Consider the following 27,663-nt stretch of genomic DNA (forward strand, 5'->3'; position numbering starts at 1 on the left):
CATTTCACTTTGTTCATCTTGTTCTCTCTCTCTCCCTCCCTCTCTCTCCCTCTCTTTCCCTCTCTCTGTTTCTCTCGCTATCTTTTTCTTGCCCTCTCTTTCTGTCATTCTCTTGCTTTTTCATTCTCTCCCTCACCTTCCCTATCCATCCTTCTCTCTCCCTCTCTATCTCTCTAAACATCTCTCCCCACCTCTCTCTTTCCATCCATCCCTCTCTCCCTTTCTCCCCCACATCTGCCTCTCCCTTTCTGTCCTTCTATATTTCTCTTTCTCTGTTTCCATCCTTCTCTATCTTTCTTTTCCTCCCTCTCCCTCTCTCTTTCTATGTTACTCAATTTATTTATTTTTTGTTTGTATAACATGTCATGTTTCTTGATTAAGTAGTATTCATTCATGCTATGTGTGTGCTTTGTAATAAGTTGACATATTCTCCAGGAGAGTGCTCGATCGTGTCATTTCAGAGAGGTCAGGGATGATTTTTTACAGTTCCCCTATATTGGCCCAAACGGGTGATCTGTTTTTTTGTGAATGGGAAAATGCGCATGAAATGGTATGAAATGCGCAATATAAATAAAGTTTAGTTTGATTAGATTAGATTTCTCTCATTTTCAATTTATTTTCAAATTCTATTCTCTCCCTCTCTCTCTCTCTCTCTCTCTCTCTCTCTCTCTCTCTCTCTCTCTCTCTCTCTCTCTCTCTCTCTCTCTCTCTCTCACACTAATGCACAACAACATGCTGAACTCACTCAATAAAGGATATACTCATGACACAGATGTTCACAACAGAGAGACCAAGACGTGTTTGGTTGTGACTCCAACTTTGACTCAAAAAATTAGTCTAATATGAGAAGAATATACTACACTCTATACTGTACAATAGTATAATATATATGAAGCTCTTTCTCTCTCCAATATCTTTCTCCAATATCTATCATCCCTCTCTCTCTCTCCCTCTCTCTCTCTCTCTCTCTCTCCCTCTCTCTCTCTCTCTCTCTCTCTCGTTCCCAATAAATAAATAAATAAGGCTCTGGAAAAATAAATGTATTCATATTTAACTAGACATTCCGACATGTAGTTCATGATTGCTTCTGTATAGAACTTGCAAATCTATGTTTTCCTGGTGTATTTGGACATGATTTCTTTTTATTTGCGCGTGTGTGCGCACAGCAACTGCACTACATGTGAGCTCTTGTAAACATGTCTCATTAATTTGCTGTCGATGTGGAAAGCTGAGGGCGACCCGGGGAATAGTTAAAGATGATCAGACCGGTGGCTCGGTCTGCCACCTGTCCTCATGCTGTGTGTGTGTGTGTGTGTGTGTGTGTGTGTGTGTGTGTGTGTGTGCATGTGTGTGTGTGTGTGTGTGTGTCCGTCAGAGAGGTTGGGTATGCCCTTAGGCTGTGGGCTTGCTTTCAATCAGGACTGCTTTTACCAGCTGTGCCCTCATGCTCCCAGGGGTACGAGGAACACAGACACACATGTACACACTAAACCCTGTTGCGAACCTGACAGTTTGTCCCTTTTTCTATTGAACAGATACTCAGGATCACAGCCATCATCTGAATAGACGTCTCAGAGTGTAAAGATTTCATCGCAAGCATACACTGAGGGCGAGGAGTTTGTTTATGAGCTAAAAGGCCTTCCCCCGCTGTGGCACACTACACAAGCAACACACACTCACACACACCACACACACCACACACACACACACACCCTTGTTCTGCTTCCTGCCATGGTGACATGAAAAACACCTTTCTTTGATCCTGTCTCTCATACGCTCCTCCGCACACACACATTAGCCCCCTCAGCCGCACACACACACACAGCATTCGTGATGACGGCGGCTGTGCGTGTGCGCCGGCACCTGCGCAGGCTCCTCCTCCTCCTGGCCTCCTGCTGCCTCCTCTCCCTCCTGCTCTCCGCCTACTTCCTCTTCACCAACTCTGCCCCTTCCCTCCAGCTCGGACAGTCAGTGGAGCCCGCCTGCTCGCAGCCCCTCCCGCTGTCCCCTTACCGCCCGCCCCCCCGATCCCCACCCTCCAAAGCCCCCGCACACGCACATGCACACGGACCCCGTGGCTCTGGTCCTGGTGGAGTCCCAGTACTCCCAGCTGGGCCAGGACATCGTGGCCATACTGGAGTCGGCCCGGTTCCAGTTCCGCACGGAGATCGCCCCCGGGAAGGGGGACCTGCCGCCGCTCACGGACAAGGGGCGGGGCCGCTACTCGCTGGTCGTTTATGAGAACCTCCTGAAGTACACGCACATGGACACGTGGAACCGCCAGCTGCTGCACCAGTACTGCACCGAGTACCGGGTGGGCATCATCGCCTTCTACCGCTCCAATGAGAACTCGCCGCCCCTGCTCAAACTCCGGGGTCTCCCCCTGGTGCTGCGGACCAATCAGGCTCTGCGGGACTGCTACGTGGCGGCTAACTCACCGTTGCTGCACCTCACCAAGGCTGGCATTGACCGCGGTACGCTCCCTGGAGATGACTGGACCTCCTTTTCCACCAACCACTCCTCGTACCAGGCCGTCCTACAGGCCCGACCTAGGGAGGGGGCCCCCGGGGCGGGCAGTGGGGATAATCCAGCTCCAGGCTTCAGTCTGGGCCTCCAGGCCACTGTGGTACAGGACACGGGTGCGTACGATGGCGTGAGGAGAGTGATGTTCGGACATGGGCTGGGCTACTGGCTACACAGGCTGCTATTGGTGGATGCCGTTTCTTACCTCACAGACAGGAAGTTGTCACTTGGGCTGGATCGCCACATCCTGGTTGATATTGATGACATCTTCGTTGGGAAGGAGGGGACAAGGATGAATGCTAAGGATGTCAAGGTATGCCGTTCAGTGTGTCTCTGTTTGATCATTACATACGTTTGCGTTTAATTGAAATTATTTCTCACTGCTATAAAGTGTGATCTAGAGTTTTCTCACTGAACAGAACTGTGAGTCTCAAGTGCCAGAGCTTGTTAGGTCAAAAGACTTGCAGTTGAGTCAGCCACTTTTTACCCCAAAACACAAGTTTAAATGTGTAAAACACTCCTTGAATATCTATTTTTAGCACTTCTTTGAAATGGTATATTATTGTTTGACGCTGTCACGGAGGGAGGCTTTGTGTGTGAAAGGGAATGTGTGTGTGTTGTTCAGATCGTGTGTGTTGTGCCATAGAGAGGAGAGTATTTAGCTCAAATGGTGCTTTAGGTTGAGCTAAAGGGTCTATTTAGAGGGACAATGAGAGAGAGTGAATGAGAGAGAGAGGAGGGTCCAGGGGAAAGAAAGAGAGGGCGTGCAGGAACGGGATGAATGGCACTTATTCCCTTATTCCCACGTTCCCTCACTCTCAGAGAGACCAGAGGGGAGTCAGCCATTCAGCCCGCCTCTCAAGACCACCATTGTCCCTCACACACACACACACACACACACACACTGATACACACATCATGCATACATACACTCAATCACACACACGGATACACCAACACTCTCCATCACACATATACACACACAAACACACACACGAGCGCAGACCCAGATGACATCAACACTGTCAGTCACACACACAGAGACGCACAGACACACACACAGACACACAGACGTCTGAATAGTCTAGATGGTAAATCTGAAATAGGAAAGTGTCCTAAAATGGTTTCACACCTCAAAACAAAACAGAAGAATGGAGTTGGCTGAACCTGTCATCTCTATTTCTCCGCTTAGATTGCTCAGGGACAACCATCACTTTAGCTGTGAGTGTAACATAGTATTGTGTATGTGTGCGTGTGAGAGAGAGAGACAGGTGAGAGTTATGTTGCTCTGCTGTGATGTGTATGAGATTAGACCGGGGGCATCTGCTTCCCTCACTAGAGCTACACTGACAGGGACTCTCACACTGGAGGTATGTGTGTGTGTGTGTGTGTGTGTGTGTGATTGAGAGTGTTAGTGTTTCCGTGTGTGTGTGTTTGCTGGTGTGTGTGTGTGTGTGTGTGTGTGTGTGTGTGTGTACATCAGCACTCTAGATTAGAATGTCACTTTCCGTCAATGTCTGACATCCTTCCCATCGTGCATCTGAAAAATGAGCCGACTACCCGAGAGAGAAAGAGGGGGATGGGGGAGAGGAGGAGAGGAGGAACGAGGGATGAGAGGAGATTGAATTTGGATGGGCAGCCTGAGAGGAGTGGAGGAGTCATGCCCTGAGTGAATATAGAGAAAGAGAAATGTTTTTACATACTGTAAAAACATTATGTATGTTTTTACAGTATGTAAAAACAGTATGTACACACACACACACACACACATTTCTCTGTCATTCATGCACACACACATTTCTCTGTCACACACAGTACAAATACTAATACACGCAATCTGGAGCAGGAGTTCGGGAGTGTTAGGGCCTGTCCTCTGTTCTGCTTAGGCTGGAATGAGGCATAAATATACATGAGGATTACATTTGAAGCCGCCATAACTGACAGACTGAGAGAAAGAGAGAGAGAGAGAGAGAGAGACACAGAGAGAGAGACACAGAGAGAGATAGAGAGAGAGAGAGAGGAAAAGGGGGTTAGGGGTAGAGAGAGTGAGGAGAAGAGGGGGCTCGGAGACTGATAAAAGAGTTGAGGTGTGAGGAAAAAACATGTACATTTATTAATTCATGTACACATGTACTTATATACAGTATGCGTGCAGAGAGGGAGGACGAGTTTTTGAAAATGAAGGGGAAAGGAAGTGAGAGAGGTAGAAAAATAGATAGCACATTGAGACCCAGTTATTCTATTTTCACCTTTCCTTTTTTCTCTGTATCTAGCGTACCTCCAGGTTAGCTACCTATCAGATACGAGGGAGGGAGGGACAGTCGTAGGGGAGGACGGAGGGAGGGGTAAGGGTAGGGGAAGAGGGAAGGAGGGAAGGAGGGGTAGGAAGGTGATGGTACCTGGGGGAGTGCTTTCGGCTACCAGAGTGCTAATGAAAAACAAAATGCAGGGCGGAGGAGAAGGAGGAGAAGCAAGGTAGGGAAAGGAGGAGAAGAGAGGGGGAGGAGCTACTGGGAAAGGAAAAAGGAGACATGAGGGATCTTAGATATATGTCAGAATAAACCCTCCACACACACACACACACACAGTTCATATGTGTCAGCACGGTGTCTATGTAGGTGTCTGTGGTACTAAGTAACCTACTTGTTAAGTCAATTCAAGAGCACAGATATATATATATATATATATATATATATATGCAATAAAGCACAGTTGCAGGAAAGGTAGAATAAAAAGAGTGAGAGAGACAGAGAGAGGGACGTGGTGAGAAAGGGAGAGAGAAATAGAAAGAGAGAAAGCCAATTAAAATGCCACCATCCCCTTCTATTCTTCATTAGATTCGCTCCATGAGTTCATCTGGTGACAAGCAATACCTTCTAATTTCCCTTTCTCTATCCCTGTCTATCGAAACATCTCTCTCTCTCTTTCAATATATATCTCTTTCACCCTCTCCATTTCTTCCTATCTCTCGCTCTTTCTCTGTCTCCATCTTTCTCTCTCTTTTATATCTATATCTTTATCTACACACACACACACACACACACACACACACACACACACACACACACACGTACATAAAGACACTCATATACACACACACACAGACATATATACACTTACAAGCCTGCCCCCATGCACACCGCTGTATTTCCTCCATTACAATGCTTAAGTGTGGAACACCCCATTGATGTCATCTCAGAAGGAATTATGCTACCTATCTCAAGCCCTCATCAGAGATAGCTAGCCCACGTGTGTGTGTGTGTGTGTGTGTGGGTGCATGCTGCATCTCCCCGTCCACCTCTCCTCATGTCTCTCTCTTTCTATCCCTCCCTTTCTTTCACTCGCTCCCTCTCAAAGATCAGGTGGTCCCTAGAGAGGTGTATGTCTCTTTTATCGTCTCAATCTTCACCTTTCTCTGCCCCTCCTATTTCTCCTAATCTTCTTTTCTCTCGTCACCCCCTCTCCACTCACACAAATACACACTAACACACACACACACACAACATCTGTGGCCCAGAGGGTCATAATGCTGTTAAGGTGTGCTGAGTGGCTGGCTAAATTAAATATGCCCAGTCATCATTTTGTGAATCATATGAGAGATTGGATTTGTTAAATAATGATAGTGACAATCGATAGCTTTAAAGTTTAGGATGGGTGCAAACGAAATGGTGGTCAATTGGGTAACCATTTGTTCCTTATTGCTTAAAGCCATGCAACTTTTAAATATCCTTTCAGTTGATAGATAAAAGGGTTGGTGCACATACCAGTGAAGTTTGGGTGGGATGGGGGGGTTGAAAGGATAGAGAAAATGGAGGTAGGGTAGGGATGGATAAAAGCAGAGAGAGAGATAGTGAAGGAAAGAGGGTTTCTTCAGCTCATCAAATAGATGACTGACCCAGTTTGCACACACACACACACACACACATTCTCATTCACAAGCTCAGTTTAATCATGTTGATGAATCAGGAGGACTGGTCTGCTTTGAAGAGAGGATGAAACACACTGAAATGCTTTCTCTTATACAAACAAAACAGACACACACACCAACTGTACATACACACACACATATTCCTCAAAATGGGCTGTGGACTTCGAGTCCTCACATGTGGGGGGCTTAAAACGTTTGTTTGTTTGTTTCTGGTTGGCATGCGTGGTTGAGAGGCTTGACAAACATACACACACACACAGTCCATCTGAGTGGGCAGCAAATCTATAGTTAGACCGTGGGGAGAGAACTGTAAGATAGACCAAAAAAATGAAGGGAGAGAAAATGGGAGGAAGGAGTGAAAGGTTGGCATGTGTGAGGAGTGGCTGTCCAGATGCCCATCTTTCTCTGGTGTTTGATGCCCAACCTCTCTCTGGCACATCTTCAGTCGCTTAACCATGTTAGCCAGCTGTGGATAACTGTCCTAGCCTTGCATTCACACACACACAGACACACACACGTGTACACACACACACACATGTGCCCACCCACCCACCCCCTGGCAGGTCTTCTGATACTAGCAACAATGTTAGCTGCTGAAAGACGGGGCATAGAAAGGAGGGCTATCGCTAACCGTTAATCCCAGCGCATGTTTGCCTATGGTGTGCTACAGGGTGGCAGCTAGCTTTGATGTTACAGGCTAATCCAAATCAAGCTTTTCTACTCTGTCTGTTTTCAATGTTTTGTTATGCTTGCTAGTGAACAATTATTTTGGTGAAAGTTTTTGGAAGGAAAACAGTGGCTTAAAAAATAAAACTGTAGCCTGTTATGCGAACCAACTTCTTAATTCCTTTCAAATATAGAAGAGGGCCCATTCGGGATTGCAAATCCTTCTGTGTCTTTTACGGAACAGGGGCACCTCATCTAATTATATGGTCTCCTATAAGCTACAGCTGAGAATACCATTATAATACTTCCTGTATATAACTGCAGAGTAGGCTATTCATGTTTTCTTGTGACTTCAGATGCTCATGTTTCAAACTGTGTGGCACACACACCCCCTTACACACCTACATGCACACGCACGCACGTGCGCGTACACACGCATCATGTTAATAATACATTAGGTCTGGGCATATCAGGAAGTGTGTATTGAGTTAGTAGGCAAAGTGTGCTGACATAAACATAATTTACAATGTGTGTGTTTCGTGGTTTGGTATGTGTGTGTGTGTGCGTATTGAGTTAAGATGTAAAACATATTGTCTTGAGGGAGACAAGGGATCAGATTAGGGAGTGGGGTACATCTGTCAACATGGGACTGTCTTCAGCAACATTAGATTACACCAAATGAGCCACTGTGTGTGGGTGTGTGCGTGGGTGTGTGTGTGTGGCAACCAATATGAATACTTACTGTGCTATGGCTTATTAAATAAGGCTGTGTCTGCACTGAAGATCAACAACACTGGCCTTCCTGCAACTATTGTAGAGATACCGTGTATATGGCTCGATGGATGGATGGATGGATGGATGGATGGATGGATATATAGAGAAGGAAAACAAAAATAAATAGAAGCAGATAACAAAACCTGTGTTGCTGGCATTTGAGAGTGAGAGGGGGAAACAGAGCAGTAAAGAGAAAACGAGGGAAAAAGAGAGTGAGAGACAGAGAGAGAGAGAGAGAGACAGAGAGAGGGAGAGAGAGAGATTGAGCCAGAGAAAGAGAGCGAGAGAGAGATTGAGCCAGAGAAAGAGAAAGAGGGCGACACACTCCTCTTCCTGGCTGCTGTTTCAGCCTTCCTTTCAAATTAGAACACTCTTGTCTCCTGAGAATGTGACATTTCCACCGAGCGAGGGAGAGATGGAGGTATGGAGAAGAAAGGAGAGGGGGGTTGAAAGGGAGTGGGGGGGGGGCAGAAAGGAGGAAGAGTGCAAGAGAAGGAGGGAGAAGGAGACCAGATAAGAGTTTAAGAAAATGATGAGGGGGGGAGGGGGGGGGGTGAGGAGGTAGGAGTGCTTGAGGGAGTGGGGGGGTGAGTGTTTGATGGAGAGGGGGATGAAGAGGGAGGAGTGTGCGGGTTTGCAGGGCGTGCTATAAGCTCGCCCTCTAGAGGCTAGTAAAGCACTGACCTTCCTTAGCGTTCATTAGCTTGTGGCATGGTTGTGTGTGTGTTTGTGTGTGTGTGAGCGCACATGCAAATGTGCACACACCTTTATCTGTGTGCTGTCGGTTGCATGTGTGTGAATACATATGTATGATTAAATGTCCAACTCCACGTGTGTGTGCGAGACTGAAGCTATTACCCATTACAGTGCTTTTGTATAAGAGTCAGGAGAGTAATGAAGTCATTAAAACAAGGGAGAAAGTCCTGATTAACAATTGGCAGAGAGCTGTTATACAAGTGAAACATGGAGAATATTACTCCTATAACTGAACACAAGACTCCAGCTACTGTATTCCAAGGACTGAAAGACTAAAACCACAGAGCATTCAGGATATTCAAGGTTGATGTACAGTACAAGGGTTTATTATAACACTGGAGATAACTTCAAACTGTGTGTGGGTGTCTCCCTTTCTCGATCTCCCTCTTTCTCTCTCTGCCACTCTCTTTCCATCTTCCTCACTCCATCTCTGTCTCCCTATCCACCTTTCACTCTCTCTATCTTCCTACATCTTCTACATCTTTCTATCCCTTTCTCTTCTTTCTTTCTCTATCTCTCTCTCTCTTCATCCAGGCTCTCCTGGATACACAGAATCAGCTGCGGTCCCAGATCTCAAACTTTACCTTCAACCTGGGCTTCTCTGGGAAGTTCTACCACACAGGTGGGTCCTACTCTAGCACACCCACTCACTCACCCACCCACTCACTCACCCACCCACTCACCCACTCACTCACTCACTCACTCACTCACTCACTCACTCACCCACTCACTCACTCACTCACTCACACACCCACTCTCTCACTCACTCACTCACTCACTCACCCACTCACTCACCCACTCACTCACCCACTCACTCACTCACTCACTCACCCACTCACCCACTCACTCACTCACCCACTCACTCACTCACCCACTCACCCTCACAATCACCCACTTACAGTTCCAGGGCTTCACTGGTTGGCCGATTACTTTCAAATAGACAGTTGAGAATGTATTTGAGTGGGATCATTTGTAATTGTGTTTTTAAGGAGATTATTTGTACAGGACTGGAATGTATTTGAAACAATTAAAAAAAGCACCAATCCTACTACGATATCATGGTGAATGGTTACACAGCAACTTTTGCTCCATACACTTTGATTCCTGTATGCTGTGTTCAATTTTTGTGAAAGTAAAGTTCAGGATTTAGCATTTCTGTGTTACCAGAGCTTGTCACCATGGTATCAGTCACACAGCTGAAATTCAGCCCAAGCGCTTTTGGCATGGCAACTCATCAGAGCGACTACCTTAGGGTATATATAGAAATTCATCCTATGAAGCTTCTGGTTCCATTACTGAGTTTAATGGTTGGTGTGTTTTTGTATATGTGTGTGTACATGTGTATCATCATCATCATGCATTTCTGTGTGTGTGTACTAATGGTGTCTGGAATCTTGGTGTGTTTGCGTGTGCTCATGGTGCGGGTATACATGTGTGTGTGTGGGATCAGGTACGGAGGAGGAGGACGAGGGGGATGATGTCTTGCTGAGGAACGTGGATGAGTTCTGGTGGTTTCCTCACATGTGGAGTCACATGCAACCTCACCTCTTCCACAACCAGTCCTCCTTACTGGAGCAGATGATCCTCAACAAGGAGTTTGCTCTGGTGAGACACACACACACTTGCAAGCATTCACACATGAACGTGAATGTAGTCGCGTACAAGGGAACGTATGTAATGTACATGCCGGGGCTCTCCACCCCTCTCGTTTTCGACGGTTCTCTCCATCCTTCTTTCTCTGGTTCTCTCCATCCTTCTTTCTCTGGTTCTCTCCATCCTTCTTTCTCTGGTTCTCTCCATCCTTCTTTCTCTGGTTCTCTCCATCCTTCTTTCTCTGGTTCTCTCCATCCTTCTTTCTCTGGTTCTCTCCATCCTTCTTTCTCTGGTTCTCTCCATCCTTCTTTCTCTGGTTCTCTCCATCCTTCCCTCGTTCCCTCTCCTCCGGTGTAACAGCTCTCTCCTGGGAGAGGCTTCTGCAGAGACTAATATTGCTGTTAGTAATTTCATCACTGCTCCGCTCCTAAGGCACATTACTGAATCTCTACTACCCCGTTACTCTTATTACGGAGTCAAACTGCTTATTATTGTCATATTCAAACGGACCCAAACACTCATTAAAACTCACTGGGATACACTCTTGGAGTTTGTTTCATCAGCCGTTGCGTGTGTGTGGATGTGGATGGTTTTCGTCTGTGTGGGTGTGTATGTTGGTTAGTGTGGGGGTTTGGATGTGTGGTTCTGTGTGCGTGTTTGCGTGTGGGTGAGCATGTGGTTCTGTGTGTGTGTGTTTGTGTGTGTACGTGTCTGTGTGTGTCTGCATCACAATATTGTCATGTAAGACACGTTTCTGGTAGCAGATTTCAGCTGCCGGTGCTGTATGAAGCCCTCGGTGTGTGTGTGTGTACACGGTAGTTCCGAAGGACACCATCAGTCTGCTGGACGAAGGACGGGGCTCCAGCATAAACACAACTCCCTCAGTGTTACAAGGTCAACTTGTATGTCGGTTTGTGTGCGCGTGCACTTGTGTGTTTACATTCAGCAGACGGTACGGTTTGTTTGCATTCATCTCTGCCATGCCATCTAATTCTCTCCACGTGTCTGTACAGGCTTGCTTACCTGTGTGCGTGCGTACGTGCATCTGCTCATGCTCGTGTGTGTGTGTGTGTGTGCGTCCCTCCTCCAGGACCACGGCATCCCCGTGGACATGGGCTACGCAGTAGCGCCCCACCACTCGGGGGTGTACCCGGTCCACCTGCAGCTGTATGAGGCCTGGAGACGAGCCTGGGGCATCAGGGTGACCAGCACCGAGGAGTACCCGCACCTCAAGCCTGCTCGCTACCGGCGAGGTTTCATCCACAGAGACATCATGGTGAGGAGATGTGGACACACACCTACACACAGCTACACACAGCTACACACAGCTACACACACCTACACACACATACACACAGCTACACACACCTACACACAGCTACACACACCTACACACACCTACACACACCTACACACACCTACACACACACATCTACACACACCTACACACACCTAAACACAGCTACACACAGCTACACACAGCTACACAAGCGCACAAGGGCTTCATCCACGACAACATCATGGCAACCGCTCAGCGATATTGGCGTTAGCCACATATGATTGAGGCAAATAACGTGATATATAGGCATATACACAGATGTGCAGTGTCTTATTGACAAAAAAGGTGTTTTTAAAGAATTTCTTTTACCACAGTACTCAGGCAGTCACTCTCCACCTCAGTGGGCCTTATAACAGGGAACAAAGCAAACTTCAATCAGTATCAGAATTCGGTTTATTCGCCATGTATGTTATACAAACAATTTACTGTGGCAGGGAGGTGCAAAACACTAAACATATACAGATCTTAAATTAAGTAAAAGTACAAAAGTTTAACTATTTCTAAGAACTAAACAATCTAAGAATACAACAATTTAAATATAAAATAAAATATATATAAAAATAAGAATAATGAGCAGCGTGAATTTTCAACATAGTGCAATCGGATACTGAGATAAAGTGGCTTATGCATACTGAATTGCCATTAGATGGACTTATAATAGTTAAATAAGTGAATGAATGTCAATGGGAGTCCTTGGCCTTGTTGAAGAGGCCAGTAGCAGATGGAAAGAAACTGTTCTTATGGCGTGAGGTTTTGGTCCTGATGGACCGCAGCCTTCTGCCAGAGGGGAGTAGCTGGAACAGGGAGTGACCAGGGTGGGAGGGGTCGGGGTTAGGGTTATCACACACATGGGTTAGGGTTAGGGTTATCACACACATTACCAGTGTCCGGCGCTCACCTTCCGTCTTGCTGCTTTCCTTTGTGTGAGTGAGCTGACCCTTTTTTAACGCAGCTGGTCAGCCAGTGAGTTAACTCAGGAGATGGACACACACGCCAACACACACACCTACACATTCACACAACGGCTTCATTTACAACAGCAACATGGTAAGGGCATGGAGATGCATGCAGACACACACACATGCACACATACCTACATGCACACACACATACAGGCGGACACACACACTCCTACACATACACACACCCTAACTGTAGCGTTGCACTCTTTTACATTTACATTTAGTCATTTAGCAGACACTCTTATCCAGAGCGACTTACAGTAAGTACAGGGACATTCCCCCCGAGGCAAGTAGGGTGAAGTGCCTTGCCCAAGGACATAATGTCAGTTGGCATGACCGGGAATCGAACTGGCAACCTTCGGATTACTAGCCCGCTTCCCTCACCGCTCAGCCACCTGACTCCTGACTTTTACTGTGCATGTGTGTGTTTGTGTGTGAGTAGAAAAGAATGTGTGTGTGACTGGATATGGTTGTGTGTGTATGTGTGTGTTTGTGTGAGTGGATATGGTCGTGTGTGTGAGTGTGGGAGAGGATATGGGTGTGACTCCAGTCAGCCACAATCATAGCTCAGACACTTCTTTTTCGCCCGAAACTTCTGAGCAATAAAGGAGTTTGTCATGGATTGTCGACTATTGTTTCTGGGAACATCCGCCTCCCTCTCTCCTCTCCCCCGTCCGTGACAGCACGACAACGTGCCTCTTTTCGTCTGAGGTGTTTGACACACAGATTAGCAGTTAGCATTGTTCGTGCTGTCGGAGCCGCGCAGCGGAAACGCGTTCGTTAGACAGCCCGTACAATGGACGCGTCAACTCTGCTCCCGGTCTCCAGACTAGCCTAAGAGAACCCGGGAAGATTTACAGTACACATCGACTTTTTGTTCTGTCCGACTTTTTTTTTTTTGCAGCCGCTCTCTCTTTCTACAGCCTTCTGATGAGTAGATTTTCCCAAGAAGGCAATGGTGTGCCCTAGGAAATGGTGTTCAGTCTAAGTTTTGGATGGCTTTAGGGAAATTTCATTTTTTTTATTTAGTCTGCAAGGCCCCTGAGGCCTCTGATGGATGGAGACTGTCCTGCGAGTTACAGTCGCACCAAGCACAGTGTCAACTAAGGATAGACGGTTGGCTATACTATACAATTTAAATCTTTCTATGTGCGTGTGTGTGCGTGCATGCATGCATGCACGGTTGTGTGAGACAGAGCAAAAGGCGTGGACTTAGATTAAAATATTAAATCACAGTGGCATTAACTCTGGAGAGCGCATTTAGATTTTGTGCTTTTCATCAATCAGACAGTGGGTTGGCTTCCTTTAAAGTTAAGCCAGCGCCTCTCTCTCTCTCTCTCTCTCCCTCCCTCTCTTTCTCTTGCCTTTTCTGCCATCGTTACAGAAGCAGTCAGTGGAAGCTGGATTTGAGACTGCTCAGGACCATAAATTGTTGTGTGTTTGTCTCCTTTAGCAAATTGAGATCTGCTCTAGGACTATCAAAACCAAACAGAGGAACATGTAGAAAGTTCCTGTGTGTGTGTGTGTCTGCATGTGTATGTCTGTGTGTGTGTGTGTGTGTGTGTGTCTGTGAGTGTCTGAGAAATATACTACTCCAGTTTGAGCTATAGCAGTGTGGATAATTGGTTTGGTGAAATAGTGCTGAATGTCCATGGTTCTGGTGGCCTTTGCTGTGAGTGTGTGTGTGTGTGTGTGTGTGTGTGTGTGTGTGTGCGCGCGCGCGTGCGTGTGCGTGTATGTGTGTGTGTGGGGGGGTATTGCTATGTTTTATAGCAAATCCAATATCTGTTTCTTGGCCCGGCTCTCTATTTCACACAAAAGACACTACCAATTGAAAGGTTTACTACAAACCAATCTCTTTTCTGCTCTTCCCTTCTCTCTCTTCTATTTTCTAGTGAAAGTAAATGAAATCTTTGTTGCTGCATCTCAAAAATGCTAGTATACGTAAACAATGGCTGTAATCGATGGTTTGCGTGAATAGAATCCATTTGCATATGTCCTAAACATACATGTGTGTGTCTGTGTGTGTGTGTGTGTGTGTGCAGGTTCTCCCTCGTCAGACCTGCGGCCTGTTCACACACACAATCTACTATAAGGAGTACCCCGGAGGGCCGAAGGAGCTGGACAGAAGCATCAGAGGAGGAGAGCTGTTCATGACCGTGCTGCTCAACCCGGTGAGCCTCTCTCTCACGCACACATGTGCACACACACGATAGCAGAGTGTTTGTCTCATCTGAAAAGCGCACACGGACGCACGCTTGTTTCTCCTCTCTCTTTCTCTCTGTCTTTCTCTCTCTCTCTCAAATATTGTATTGCCCTTTTTGTCACAGAGGGCTTAACATATGCCTACAGGACTACACCTAAACCAATCTAAACCCTCAAAGTAGACATTGAAAAACTCCCAGATAAACTCATTGAGGAAAACATTGAAGAAACTTTGGGAGGAGCAATTCAGTGGGGGGATTCCCTCCTCCAGAGATGGTCGGTGACAGAGAGGTGCAGGCCATAGGCTAAATGTAGTCATGCATCAAGGATAATAATTACAATTTGTAAATGTTGAAACCCAGATATTTAAAGTTCCAAGTCAGTGATCCGAGTGGGAGCATGTCAGTTTAGTTAGTGGTAGCCACTGGTCAGGGCTGTGAAGCGTAGAATCAGCACAGCATCACAGGACAGCCGGGCAGATGGACATCCCTCTCTCTCCATCTCTCTCCATCCCTCTCTATCTCTCTCTCCACCTCTCTCCGTCCCTCACTTTCTCTATCTCTCTCTCTCAATCTCTCTCCGTCCCTCTCTTTCTCTATCTCTCTCTCTCAATCTCTCTCAATCTCTCTCAATCTCTATCTCTCTTTCTCTCTCCCTCTCTTTGGCCCTCCCTCTCTTTATATCTCTCACTCTCTTTTTCTCTCTCCCTCCCTCTCGTTCTCTCTCTCCATCCCTCTCTATCTTTCTCTATCTCTCTCTGTATATCTCTCTCTCTTTAAGGGGCAGTATTTCCTGGTGATTCTATGTTCATTTCCCCACTCTAAATTAGGTCTCACTGCAGGGGGGCTGCTGTCAAACACACAGACGCTCTCTCTCACACACACAAACGCATGCGCTACACACACACACACACACACACACACACACACACACACACACACACACACACACACACACACCCTTCCTCCCCCTCGTTCCCCCACTGTGTGTGTCAGCTCAGCTCGATTCTGCCATGAAATTAAAAACCAGAATTGGGTTTCCCTGTAAGTATGCCCCCCACCACCACCACCACACGCACACACACACACACACACTTTCTATGTCTCTCTCAGTGTGTAGATTCTATTGATGTGTCAGGTGTGTGAGAGCTTCACCAGATGAAGCCTCTGAACATCCAGCACTTCACTGTCAAGTACTGGAGTTTCAACACACCCTGTGTCTTTCTCACACACACACTCTCAAACACACACTCTCAAACACACACTCTCACACACACACTCACACACTCTCCCACACTCTCACACTCTCACACACACACTAACAGTCTTTCATCTCCTCACCTCCTTTTCTTTTTCTTCCCCCCCCCCCTCTCTTTGTTCCTCACTCTGTCCTTGCTCATCCTTCCTTCTCCTGGTTTTCCTCTTGGTCTCTTTCATTTGCCGGCGGACATACAGCTAGTATTATGCATTAGACATTCCAAACAGTGTGTGTGGCAGTGCATTAATACAGTGTTCTGTGTTGCTGTCGTTCCCTTCTTGTTCCTAATGAGGCTTCACATTCAATTATTGCTCTCATAACCCAAAGCGGTCCATTCACACACACATGCCGGTGCACACAAACACAGACACTAGAAATATTTGTCTGCAAGCACACAGGTGCACGCACACTTACACACACCTACACACACACACACGCACACACAGCACACCAGAACTATTGAATGAGAAATGGAAACACTCTCAGAAACACAGAGAGGCTAATTGCTTTTTTTTCTCCCTCATCCTCCTTTCTTTCCTTCCTTCCTTTTGTCTCTCTTCCAGTTATTTCTTCTCTTTCTTAATCAGTGTAATATGAGAGTAGGCTATGGTCTTCTTTCAACTCTTAATGAGAGAAGTTATCAAACAGAAATGCCATTTAAACATGATGGACTACTCACACACGCATTCTCTCTCCTTCTCTCCATCTCTCACTTTTGCTCACACACAAGCGCACACTCACCATGATAATAAACATTTCAGCTTTTTGTCTCAGCCTATGGTACACCGTTTACATTACAAACGACTCCCTAAATATGATACATTACAGATTAAAAACGGTTTCAAACTGTATTGCTACATCCCTCCCCTCACGTCTGTGTGGGGGAAGTACGGTTGCGGTTTGTGCGGTTGGTCGGGGTGGTTGTTGTCTCTGTGTGCGTAGGGATGTTGTGGTCTGTGTGCGGGGGCGGGGGGGAGGAGGGGGCAGGGTGGTTGTTGTCTCTGTGTGCGTAGGGATGTTGTGGTCTGTGTGCGGGGGCGGGGGGGAGGAGGGGGCAGGGTGGTTGTGGTCTGGGCTTGATGCCATCAGGGCATGTATTGGTAATAATGTCACTTCTGCTCAAATTACTTTTAATCACACTGTGCCCTTGGTGCTCCCTTGAACAATAACTGTACACATATTGACATAGTCTGGTACTTCTATGTGTGTGTGTGTGTGTGTGTGTGTGTGCCTGTGCATGAATGGTAAAAACACTTTAGGTTCTGAGAGCAATACCTGAATATGAAGAGCAATAATAATTGAGAACAATCATTGAGAGACTGTATTTTATACAAAACAGCATATATTTATTTGAGATGTGGTTGTTGGTGTGTTTGTGCCATTATGCTTCCGTGTACATGTTTTTTCCAGGCCCCTATCCTCTATCTTTCAATCCATTCCACCAAAGCTCAGCCATCGATTAACTAACTTTGCCACAGCAAACACCCAATACAACACTAGCCGGACCTCACCACACAATCACAGCCTCACTGGAGCGTGAGAGAGAGAAAGAGGGGGGGGTGAATGGAGATATAGATTGGGTTAGATAGAGGGGTGAGACAGATGTACTTTCAGGTCACGACACCTGGTGTCTCTTGGGAGATGCTCCAGTGCACACACATCCCTGCCAGCAGGCATCCTACATGTTCCTACGCACACACACTTTTTATACTCTCGTCTCTCTTACTGACACGGTGTGAGTGTGTTTGTGTGTGTGTATGTGTGTGTATGAGTGAGAGCACGTGTGTGAAAGTTTGTGTGAGTGGAGCTGACACAGGCAGAGCTGTAGACATATATCAAGGCTGACATTTAGCGCTTAGCTCTGCCACCAAGCTTATTAGCAAAAGACCAAATATCAGCACAATCTCTCTCTGTCCCTCTCTCTCTCTCTCTCTCTCCCTCTCTCTCTCCCCTTTCTGTCTGTCCCCCTTTCTCTCCCTCTCTGTCCCTCTCTCTTTTTCACTCGGTCCCTTTCCCTCTCTCTTTTTCTCTCTCTTCATCCCTTTCCCTCTCTTTCCCTGCTAGCCAATAGGATAATAGTTCAGCCATATATTTCATTGTACTTGTAGGCTAGATCATATACTCAAACAAAAGCACACACTGTAGGTATAGAGTGAGGATAAGATGTCTGTGTGCGTGTTTCTGATGGCCTCCCTTATTCCAGTCAGATGTGTAATGAAGGCTTTCACTGCTCATCAACACCTACACACACACACACACACATTCAGAGAGGAGGAGAAACGATGGAAGAGGGCGGAGCAGGGAGAGAGTGAGAAGGAAGGATGGAGGGAGGCAGACAGAGAGAGAGAAAAAGAGAGGGGAGAGGAGAGGACAGTAGACGATGACAGGAGCAGGCAGAACAAATTGAACTGACATCATTTGCTGTATTGATGTTCAGCTTTCAATTATCCACAGGAGGGGGGGGGAAGGACGTGGAGGAGTGTGAGAGGGAGGACGAGATGGAGGGACGGAGCTTATGTTTAGAAGCAATAAGAATTCAATCCGAGCGAAATATATGTGGAACTAAGTGGTCTGTAATGGGAAACTGGCTGGTGCTCTATCACTCCATATTCAGACAGAGGTAGGGAGGAAAGGAAGGAGAGAGAGAGAGGAAATGATGGGAAGAGGAGGATGGATATAGAGTTTGCAAAACAGACAGAGAGACGGACAGACAGAAAGACAGACAGATGGGCAGACAGACAGATGGATGGATGAAGGTAGTTTAAATAACCAATCACTGCAGAGTTGTTAGCTCAGGATTTACAAAAAGCAAACACAACATCAGAATTACCTTAATCCTACCCAGCATAGTATTTTGTGTGTGTGTGTGTGTAAGGACATCACTTCATGTTCTAACAACATGCCTCATCAAGATATGTAGGTCAGAGAGAGATTGGAGAAAATTAGAGGAACTAGCTGTTTGAATGAAGGAGAGAAAGAGAGATGGTGGAGGCAGCACAGAGATGAAAGAGTTACAGAAGAGAAGGTAGAGAAGAGAGAGAGAGATGGAAGGCGGGTGAGAAGGAATGCAAAAAAAGTAGAAAAATAAACAAGAAAGAGCAACAGAAAGAAAGACATTAATCCTGTTTCAATTAAATAATTAGTCAACTGGAGTTCTTTGTGATGTATATTATTTATGTCTTTACATATGTATATCATTGTAGTCTTCTGAGTTCAGTCTTGGGTTTTCCATCCATTAGAAAATGTGTGTCAACAAGTTCTTCTCTGTCTAAACAGGGGAAACAAGAGCTGCTAATGAGTGTCTCAGCCTTCGACATCAGTCACACACACACACACACACACACACTCCTGCCTGTCGTCTGAGTCAGACTTCATATCGAGTGGTTGGAAGGGAACATAAATCACTTTTTGATCACCCTGCCTGTTTTCATTGTCTTTTGTGGAAGAGAGAAAGAGAGAAAGAGAGAGGGGTATAGTGTTTGCGTGGCCTGAAAGCTGTTATTAGCTGGATCATATTTTCTTGATTAGATTTCCCTCCATCCTCGCTTCCTCCTCTCCCTCCATGTGTTAGACGGAGTGCTGACCCTTGATCGATATCAAACGCACGGTCCAACTAGGTTGTAACTTCGGCATCCACATTTGACCTGATGAAATGTGACTGTGTGATCGGAAAAGACTCACTTCTCCAAATGTGCACCCAATTATTATTATAATCGTTTAAGAGCGGAGGAAAAGTGGAGAAGAAGTAGCCCAACAAAACAAACTTTGGACATAGTGTGTGTGTGTGTGTGTGTGTGTGTGTGTGTGTGTGTGTGTGTGTGTGTGTGAGTGTGCTGTTAAGACTGCTTTTCCGCGGGCAGTCGAGGAGTTTCAGAATGTGCCGTTGAGTTCCGATTGATGGGAAAGTGTGGTTAGAGGGTTACTGCTTGATCCTTGAGCTGAACACAACATGCTATAGCTCCCGGGCATGTACACACTCACTCACGCACCCACTCACACAGGCACGCGCACACACGCAGTCATACAGACACAACATTTGATCTCACACATACATTACACACGCACACACACTTCATACACACACTCAAACATTGCACACATACTTAAACACGGTCACACACATCCAACGTTTAGTCTGTCTTTCTCTCACACATACACACATACACACACACGTGTGTGCATATCCCCCATCAGTATTCCAGTCGTGCCTCTGGGTTGGCCGGACGCTGATCCATCAAACCCCGACACCGTGTCGCTTCGTATCTACGGCAACCTTCAGCGCTAAAGAGGACCGTCGACAGCGGTCTGTCACGAGGATACTGTGTGCGTGTGTTTCACTTGTCGTGCACAAATATCACTTTTGCTGCTCCTTCTCCCTCACTCTTACGTAGACAAATCAACACACTGTCTCACAAACACATGTACACACAACCATGCACGTACACACAAACACACACACGTAACAATAATTCATATCTTAATGGTTGTGTTAACATTTCCTCAGTCTCACCCATAATTTTAAAGCTCCCCGAAACTGCACAAGAAAAATGAACGTATGTATGTATGTATGTTTGTGTGCATCTGAACTTGTCTGTGATCTATGCAGCCTTTTAAGCATCCATTAGAGGCACGCTAGCACAATTTCTCTCTCTCTCTCTCTCTCTCTCTCTCTCTCTCTCTCTCTCTCTCTCTCTCTCTCTCTCTCTCTCTCTCTCTCTCTCTCTCTCGCTCTCTCTCTCTCTCTCTCTCTCTCTCTCTCTCTCTCTCTCGCTCTCTCTCGCTCTCTCTCTCTCTCTCTCTCTCTTTCCCTGTCCTGTCTGTCTGTATCTGTCTCTGTCTTTCTGTCCGTCCTCCCACTGCGTGTGTCCTCCACACACTTACACAAACTGAGTCACCCAAGTCCCGTTTCCTGGTTTTGAACGACTCTTTACTGCCACCACGTGGTCTCATACGGTACTGCAATGTAGAGACTACTTGGCATTTTGGTTCTTGGCATAAATGTCACTCAATACTGATATTAGTACTGACACATTTTCTCTTGCCTCTCTCTCTCTCCCTCTCTCTCTGGGTGTCTCCACAGGTTAGCATCTTCATGACCCACCTCTCCAACTATGGGAACGATCGTCTGGGCGTCTACACCTTCGTCCACCTGTCATCCTTCCTCAGGACCTGGACCAACCTCAACCTCCACACCCTCCCTCCCCTCCAGCTGGCTCACAAGTACTTCACCCTCTTCCCCGACCAGAAGCAGCCCCTTTGGCAGGTGTGTATGTTGTTGTTTTTTCATCTGTGTGTGTGTGTATTCTGGACCTGGCTGGACCTGATGTTAGTTTCCTCCAGGATCACAATGACTTGTATTGAGAGACTTGTTGCTCTTGTTGGTTAGTTGTAACGGTTTAAAATTATTGTACTCGCTGTGAAAATGTTTACTGTTGATAGTTTTTTCTACATGTACACTCTTGCACTCTTGTGGGGAGTTTCATGTTTTTCAATTGTAACTTGTTTAACTGCATGCTCTTATGGTCCTTCCCTTTGGCACTTATTTGGTTTTCCACAATGTGTGCTTCATGTTTTGGCTGCTCGCAATGTTCGGGGCTATCTCGTTTTTATGATCAGTAACCTATGCTCTTTTGTAAAGCTCTCTCTTGGAAGTCGCTTTGGATAAAAGCGTCTGCTAAATGCATACATTTAATGTATTCAAGTGTATATGTGTTGGCGTGTCTGTGGAAAACATCCTTACATCCTCCCCCCCCCCCCCCCCTCTTATTCTCTTGTTCTAGAACCCATGTGATGACAAGAGACACAAAGACATCTGGTCAAAAGAGAAGACATGTGATAGGCTACCCAAGTTTATGGTTATAGGACCACAGAAGACAGGTATGCTGTTCACACACACTTGCACACACACACACAGTACAAAGGATAAAGGCCAGACCAAGTGTCTCAGAGTTAATTGGTGTCAAATGTTTCTGCCTCATTAGAAAGTCAGGCCTACCGGCATGCACACACACACACCACTAAATTGTTGAGAGTTGGATTGAGCTGGACTGAGTGATGGAGAGATTTCTTCTTTCTCCTCTAGGCACGACCGCTCTCTATCTCTTCCTCCTGATGCATCCCTCCATCTCCAGTAACTTCCCCAGCCCCAAGACGTACGAGGAGGTGCAGTTCTTCAACACCAACAACTACCACAAAGGACTGGACTGGTGAGGGAGGGATGGACACACACACTCACGGACACTCACACATTCTCTCTCACACACACACTCACGTACACTCACACATTTTTCTCTCACACACACACATACACACACACATACATACACACACACACACATACATACACATGGTGTAACACAAATAAATCCAGTCTAACAGGAAACCAAGCTGAGTCAAATACAACTGTGTGCGTGCATGTATATGTGTGCGTGTGTGTATATTTGTGCGTGTGTGTCCATGCTCAGGTACATGGAGTTCTTCCCCGTGCCCTCCAACGTGACCACTGACTTCCTGTTTGAGAAGAGCGCCAACTACTTCCCCTCGGAGGACGCTGCCAGGCGGGCAGCCGCCCTGCTCCCCAAGGCCAAGATCATCACCCTGCTCATCAACCCCTCGGACAGGGCCTACAGCTGGTACCAGGTACACACACACACGCTCGCTCGCAAGCATGCCTTCACACACACACACAAACTCACACACAGATACATGCACACACACCCATCTATACACACACACACTGAGAGAGCAAGTTTGTGTTGTTGTTTCTGACTCTGACCTCTGAACCCCCCCCCCCCCCCCCCCCTCCAGCACCAGAGGGCTCACGAGGACCACGCCGCGCTGCGCTTCACCTTCTATGATGTCATCAGTGCGCGCCGGGGGGCGCCGGCTGAGCTGCGCTCACTGCAGAGTCGCTGTCTGACCCCAGGGCTCTATGCCACACACATAGAGAGGTGGCTGGCCCACTACCCTGCCAACCAGGTACACACACATAGAGAGGTGGCTGTCCCACTACCCTGCCAACCAGGTACACACACATAGAGAGGTGGCTGTCCCACTACCCTGCCAACCAGGTACACACACATAGAGAGGTGGCTGTCCCACTACCCTGCCAACCAGGTACACACACATAGAGAGGTGGCTGTCCCACTACCCTGCCAACCAGGTACACACACATAGAGAGGTGGCTGGCCCACTATCCTGCCAACCAGGTACACACACACACCAACATACACAGTATACTGTGCACACATGCTCATACACACGGACACAGGCAAACGCACACAAAAACAGAGAGGCTATCTTGTGATGTAATCATGATGACCTATTGATCATTTTGCTGGTGTGTGTGTGTGTGTGTGTGTGTGCGTGCGTGTGTGTAGCTGCTGATCATTGATGGACAGCAGCTGAGAGGGGACCCAGCAGCAGTGATGGACGAGGTCCAGAAGTTCCTGGGGGTGACCACACACTTCAACTACTCACAGGCCCTCACGTAAGCTACCGCCTTGGGTGTGTGTGTGTGTGCATGTGTGCATGCATGTGTGTGTGCGCGTGTAATCAGACTAGTCTCCCTGCTCTCCTCATCCTATCCGATGTATCTAATCCCCCTCTTTGCCTGTCAGTAGTACACTTGATGACTCTCACCCTCTCTCTCTCTCTCTCTTTCTCTATCTCTCTCTCTCTCACGCACACAGACACACACACGTCTCCCTCTCTTTTTTTCTCTCCATCACTTTTCTTTGTGGACAATGGGAGATGGGTATGGATTTGACATTTGAACTTCTCTTTTCTCTGTTCTCCCTCCCTCCTTCTCCCTTTCTCTCACTGCCTTTCTTACATTCTATCTCTACTTCTACCTGTCTCTCTTTACCTCTTTTTCCCAATCTCTCTCCCCCAACCCCCCCTCCCAGGTTTGATCCTCAGAAGGGCTTCTGGTGTCAGGTCCTGGAGGGAGGGAGGACCAAGTGTCTGGGGAAGAGCAAAGGCAGGAAGTATCCCCCCATGGAAACAGAGGTACACACGCACACACATCATCATTCTCCATTCTCCACAGTCTCTCTCACACACATGGCATGACAAACATGTTGTGTTGAGACAGAAGGGAGTGACAAAGGGAAGAGAGGGAGAGACAGAGAGAAAGAGAGAGAAAGAGAGGCAGAGAGAGGGACAGAAAGAAAGAAAGAGTCTGGGTTGCGTCACATTGTAGAACCAGCCATCTGGTTGCTGCATTCTGGGAGAGGTGGACGCTGACATCCCAGAGTCCCTCTTGTTGCCGTGGTGAAATTTCCCACAGGGCTGTGTGGCAGGGTGGAAACTGTCAGCCAATCAGATCTTGCCAGGAAGTTACAACCTAATTATGGGGATTCAATAGTGACACAACACCCCTGAGAGAGAAGGGGAGAGGGAGGAAGTACAGCAGGGGGAGAGAGGGCGAGATAAAGAAAGGAAGAGAGAGCGCGAGAGAGATTCTAATCCATAAATCATTGTCTTAGCTACTGACTCCATGGAGAAATGACCCACTGAGAATAAATTTCATGCAGACACACGCACACACACATAGCCCACAGGCTATGCCAATGTAATTAAAATGTATTTCAGCTCCCACTATGGGGAAAAATAGAGGGGAGGAGATGAAGAGAGAGAGATGGAGGGAGCAAAACATAGGAGGAGGTGGATGGAGAGAAAAGCAAGGAAGGGATGCACACAGGAGATGAAGGGATGAAAGAGAGATATATCAAGTGATACACAGGGAATGGAAATAGGACTATGCCTGTGTTCTTTATGTAATCCATTCCTCTCTACTTTTCTCGCTTGTTTTTTCTTTCATTCATTCTCTGGTCCTTCTCACCTGTTGCCTCGCTCTTTGCCATGGCAACAGGTCCCTCTGGTTCATGTTAAAATGATAAAACATGTTGTTTATTTAATCATAAATACACACAGACACCATCTATGTATCTTCAGATAAATGTGCATTAAAAGCAGCTTGGTCTCAGATCATAGGTGGTATGTGTCATTTCTAGCAGTATGCAGATTAATTAAACATACTCTGCAGTTCTGCCTTTTCTTTGACTCTGAACACATCCTATTTCAGGGGTTCAATACGGATAGTGGTTTTACTTAACTTCCAACTTCATATTTACACAAGGAGAACCTTTCACAAAACCAAGTGTAGATTTTGAAAGTCTTAAGTAAGTCAGGGTTAGCTGTATCTTCATTATGGTGCATGCAACCAATGCAGAAATCATAACAAAAAGAAAATGACGACATCCATTTTTCATTGTGCTTTTTATATACTTATTTTGAAGTTTCCATGCGCAGCATTTTCAAAGACACTCTCAAAGCTTACCATTCCTCTAGCGGAAAGCGATATGGCCAGCCTATTTATCAGTCTTATCGCTCTCTCTCTCTGCCTCTCTCTTCCCTATCCCTCTCCTCTCTCCCCTCCCCCCTCCCTCGCTCCCTCCCTCCCCCTCCTTTGCCTCTTTCTCCCCTCCCTCTCCTCTCTCTCCCCCCCAAACTCCATTCCTCCCTCTTTTCTCTCTCTTCCCCATCCTTGTCCTCTCAACCATCTGCCACTATGTTCTCTCTCACCTCCTCCTCCTCCCCCCTGCCCCCTCTCCATTTCCCTCTGCCCCCTACTTTCTCCTCTCCCTCTCCCCAGGCGCGTGCCTATCTGTCCAGGTACTACAGAGAACATAACATAGACTTATCCAAGCTGCTCCACAAACTGGGCCAGCCCCTCCCCTCCTGGCTAAGAGAGGAACTACAGAAGGTAGGTCACGCACACACGCAAAGACACACACAAACACACACACACACACACATATAACACGTACAATTTGCAGGTTAGTTCTAGTAGTTAATAATCATACGCTAACCAGTCTTTCCTAAGTATTTTCTCCCTCTTGTCCTTTCTCTCCCTCTTTTTCATTCTCAGGTCAGATAACCCTCACCCCCGGCGCCAGGGTCAAAGGTTAGGGAACTGTGACCAGGACGTTTATGATATGTATGACAGAGGCTGACCTCTCACTGACCCTGCGGTGAACTTTAGGGACAGCATGGTCCCTGTGGGATCCATGAACTCTGACCCCTTTCTAACCTCACAGGGAATGGTAGGATGGATGGATGAAGGAAGGAAGGGGTTGGCAGGTTGGATAAGAAGGGATGTGTGAGAGAGAGCTGAACAGAAGCTGGACATGCCCATGGAGGTGAGACTGAACCAAACAGTTAAGAAAGACAGAAGGAGAGGGAATATGAAGCCTTTTTCTACCCGGACCCTGAACTGACCCTTTGACTGATGAGCGTGCACGTGTGGCCGCCGAGGCGTGCACGTGGACCCTGCAGAAGCTCTGCTGTCCTCCTTCCTCTCTGTTCTACCTTTTTAATTTATGATCCCAGAACACCACTGCTGGTCAGCTGTCTGGTTTCCATGGAGATGGATTTGCACTATGTTCCGTTCCATGCCTCGCCCACATCGCACCCACCCACACACACATACACACACACACAGTCACACACACACCCATGCGCCTCATGTCTTTATTCTGTCTGTAAATGTATAGAGAAGACATTGAGGGGACACACACTAACAAATGTTGTTGCTAGAATAGAAGGTGAACCATTGACTCAGGGGCGACAATTTTTATTATGATCTATGTCAGATTTTTTTAAAACATTTTATTTGTATTTTTGTTGGAGTGTGACTGCAGACTCCTCTGTTAGCGGTATGTATTTTGATCAGGCAGAGTTTAAGACAGCCCTAGCCCACCTGTATGAGACTCCTCCCCCTCAGGGGTCCTCATCGTTGGAGATGTGGAGTGACACTGAGTGTTTTTGCAAGGCTTGATGGAAATATTGGGAGTTTTGTTTTTTTGGATTACTTCCATTTATGAATGGGATTGGTTCAGTACCAAGGCCTGAAATATGCCTCCTGTCTGGTTGTTATTGCATTTGTTCTAGAAGGATCCAGTAAACTTGAAACAGACACACACAGACCAAAATGTTCCAGAATTGGACATAACACCTCTCTCCTCTCCTTGCCTGCCTCCAAAGTCATTACCGTTTCCGTGACAAGACAGTCTGACAGAACCACCAAGGGTTTCTGGGAAATGTAGTCCCCGGCTCAACTGGTGACATTCCTGTTTAAAAGCTCATGTACGTCTCTTTGTTTTCTCCTTTTTAACCAGTGGCCTATCAACACTATAGCTGTGGTCTGGATGCAAAACTATGTCAATGTCAACTCAGTAAACCAAAATAAAGAAATAAATAGTGATGTCTGTCTTGGAGTGTCTTGGGGACCACGATACATAGACACATACAGTATGCACACCAGACCTGATGACCTGACCTGATTCTTGACAGTAAATGGTACTGCACCTTGTTGACGCATACACAGTGTGAATAGCAAAACCAAGAGCTAGAATGTTCAGTTACCAACACTGTGAGGGAGGATAAAGCTTATGTTGTTGATCTTTAGGTCCGTAAAAACATGTCTTAGTTAACTGAGTGACAATGCAATAAAACAATCCCACCACAAGATGGCAATCAAATTACGAGGTACGTTTTCTGCCGCGTTGAGCTGTCTCGTGTTTTACAGAGTTAGGCCACCTACCAGCCAATCAGAAACACCAGCAGCAACTCTCATCTCTCCAAACTACCATCCA

At 46.7% G+C, this 27,663-nt stretch overlaps 1 protein-coding gene across 1 annotated transcript; it reads left to right on the forward strand.

The window, feature by feature from the left end:
• Positions 1-1,798: 1,798 nt before the first annotated feature.
• On the forward strand, positions 1,799-27,255 carry ndst3 (N-deacetylase/N-sulfotransferase (heparan glucosaminyl) 3). Its single transcript, XM_067250063.1, is given in 15 exon segments — positions 1,799-2,015; positions 2,017-2,836; positions 9,182-9,269; positions 10,098-10,252; positions 11,331-11,516; positions 14,587-14,715; positions 21,084-21,266; positions 21,784-21,880; positions 22,086-22,209; positions 22,468-22,642; positions 22,811-22,981; positions 23,383-23,492; positions 23,911-24,013; positions 25,662-25,772; positions 25,938-27,255. Coding segments are annotated over 15 exon segments (2,643 nt in total). The 5' UTR covers positions 1,799-1,833; the 3' UTR covers positions 25,947-27,255.
• The last annotated feature ends 408 nt before the right edge of the window (positions 27,256-27,663 follow it).

The sequence above is a fragment of the Osmerus mordax genome, chromosome 14 (genome assembly GCF_038355195.1).
Source record: "Osmerus mordax isolate fOsmMor3 chromosome 14, fOsmMor3.pri, whole genome shotgun sequence".
Lineage (NCBI taxonomy): Eukaryota > Metazoa > Chordata > Actinopteri > Osmeriformes > Osmeridae > Osmerus > Osmerus mordax.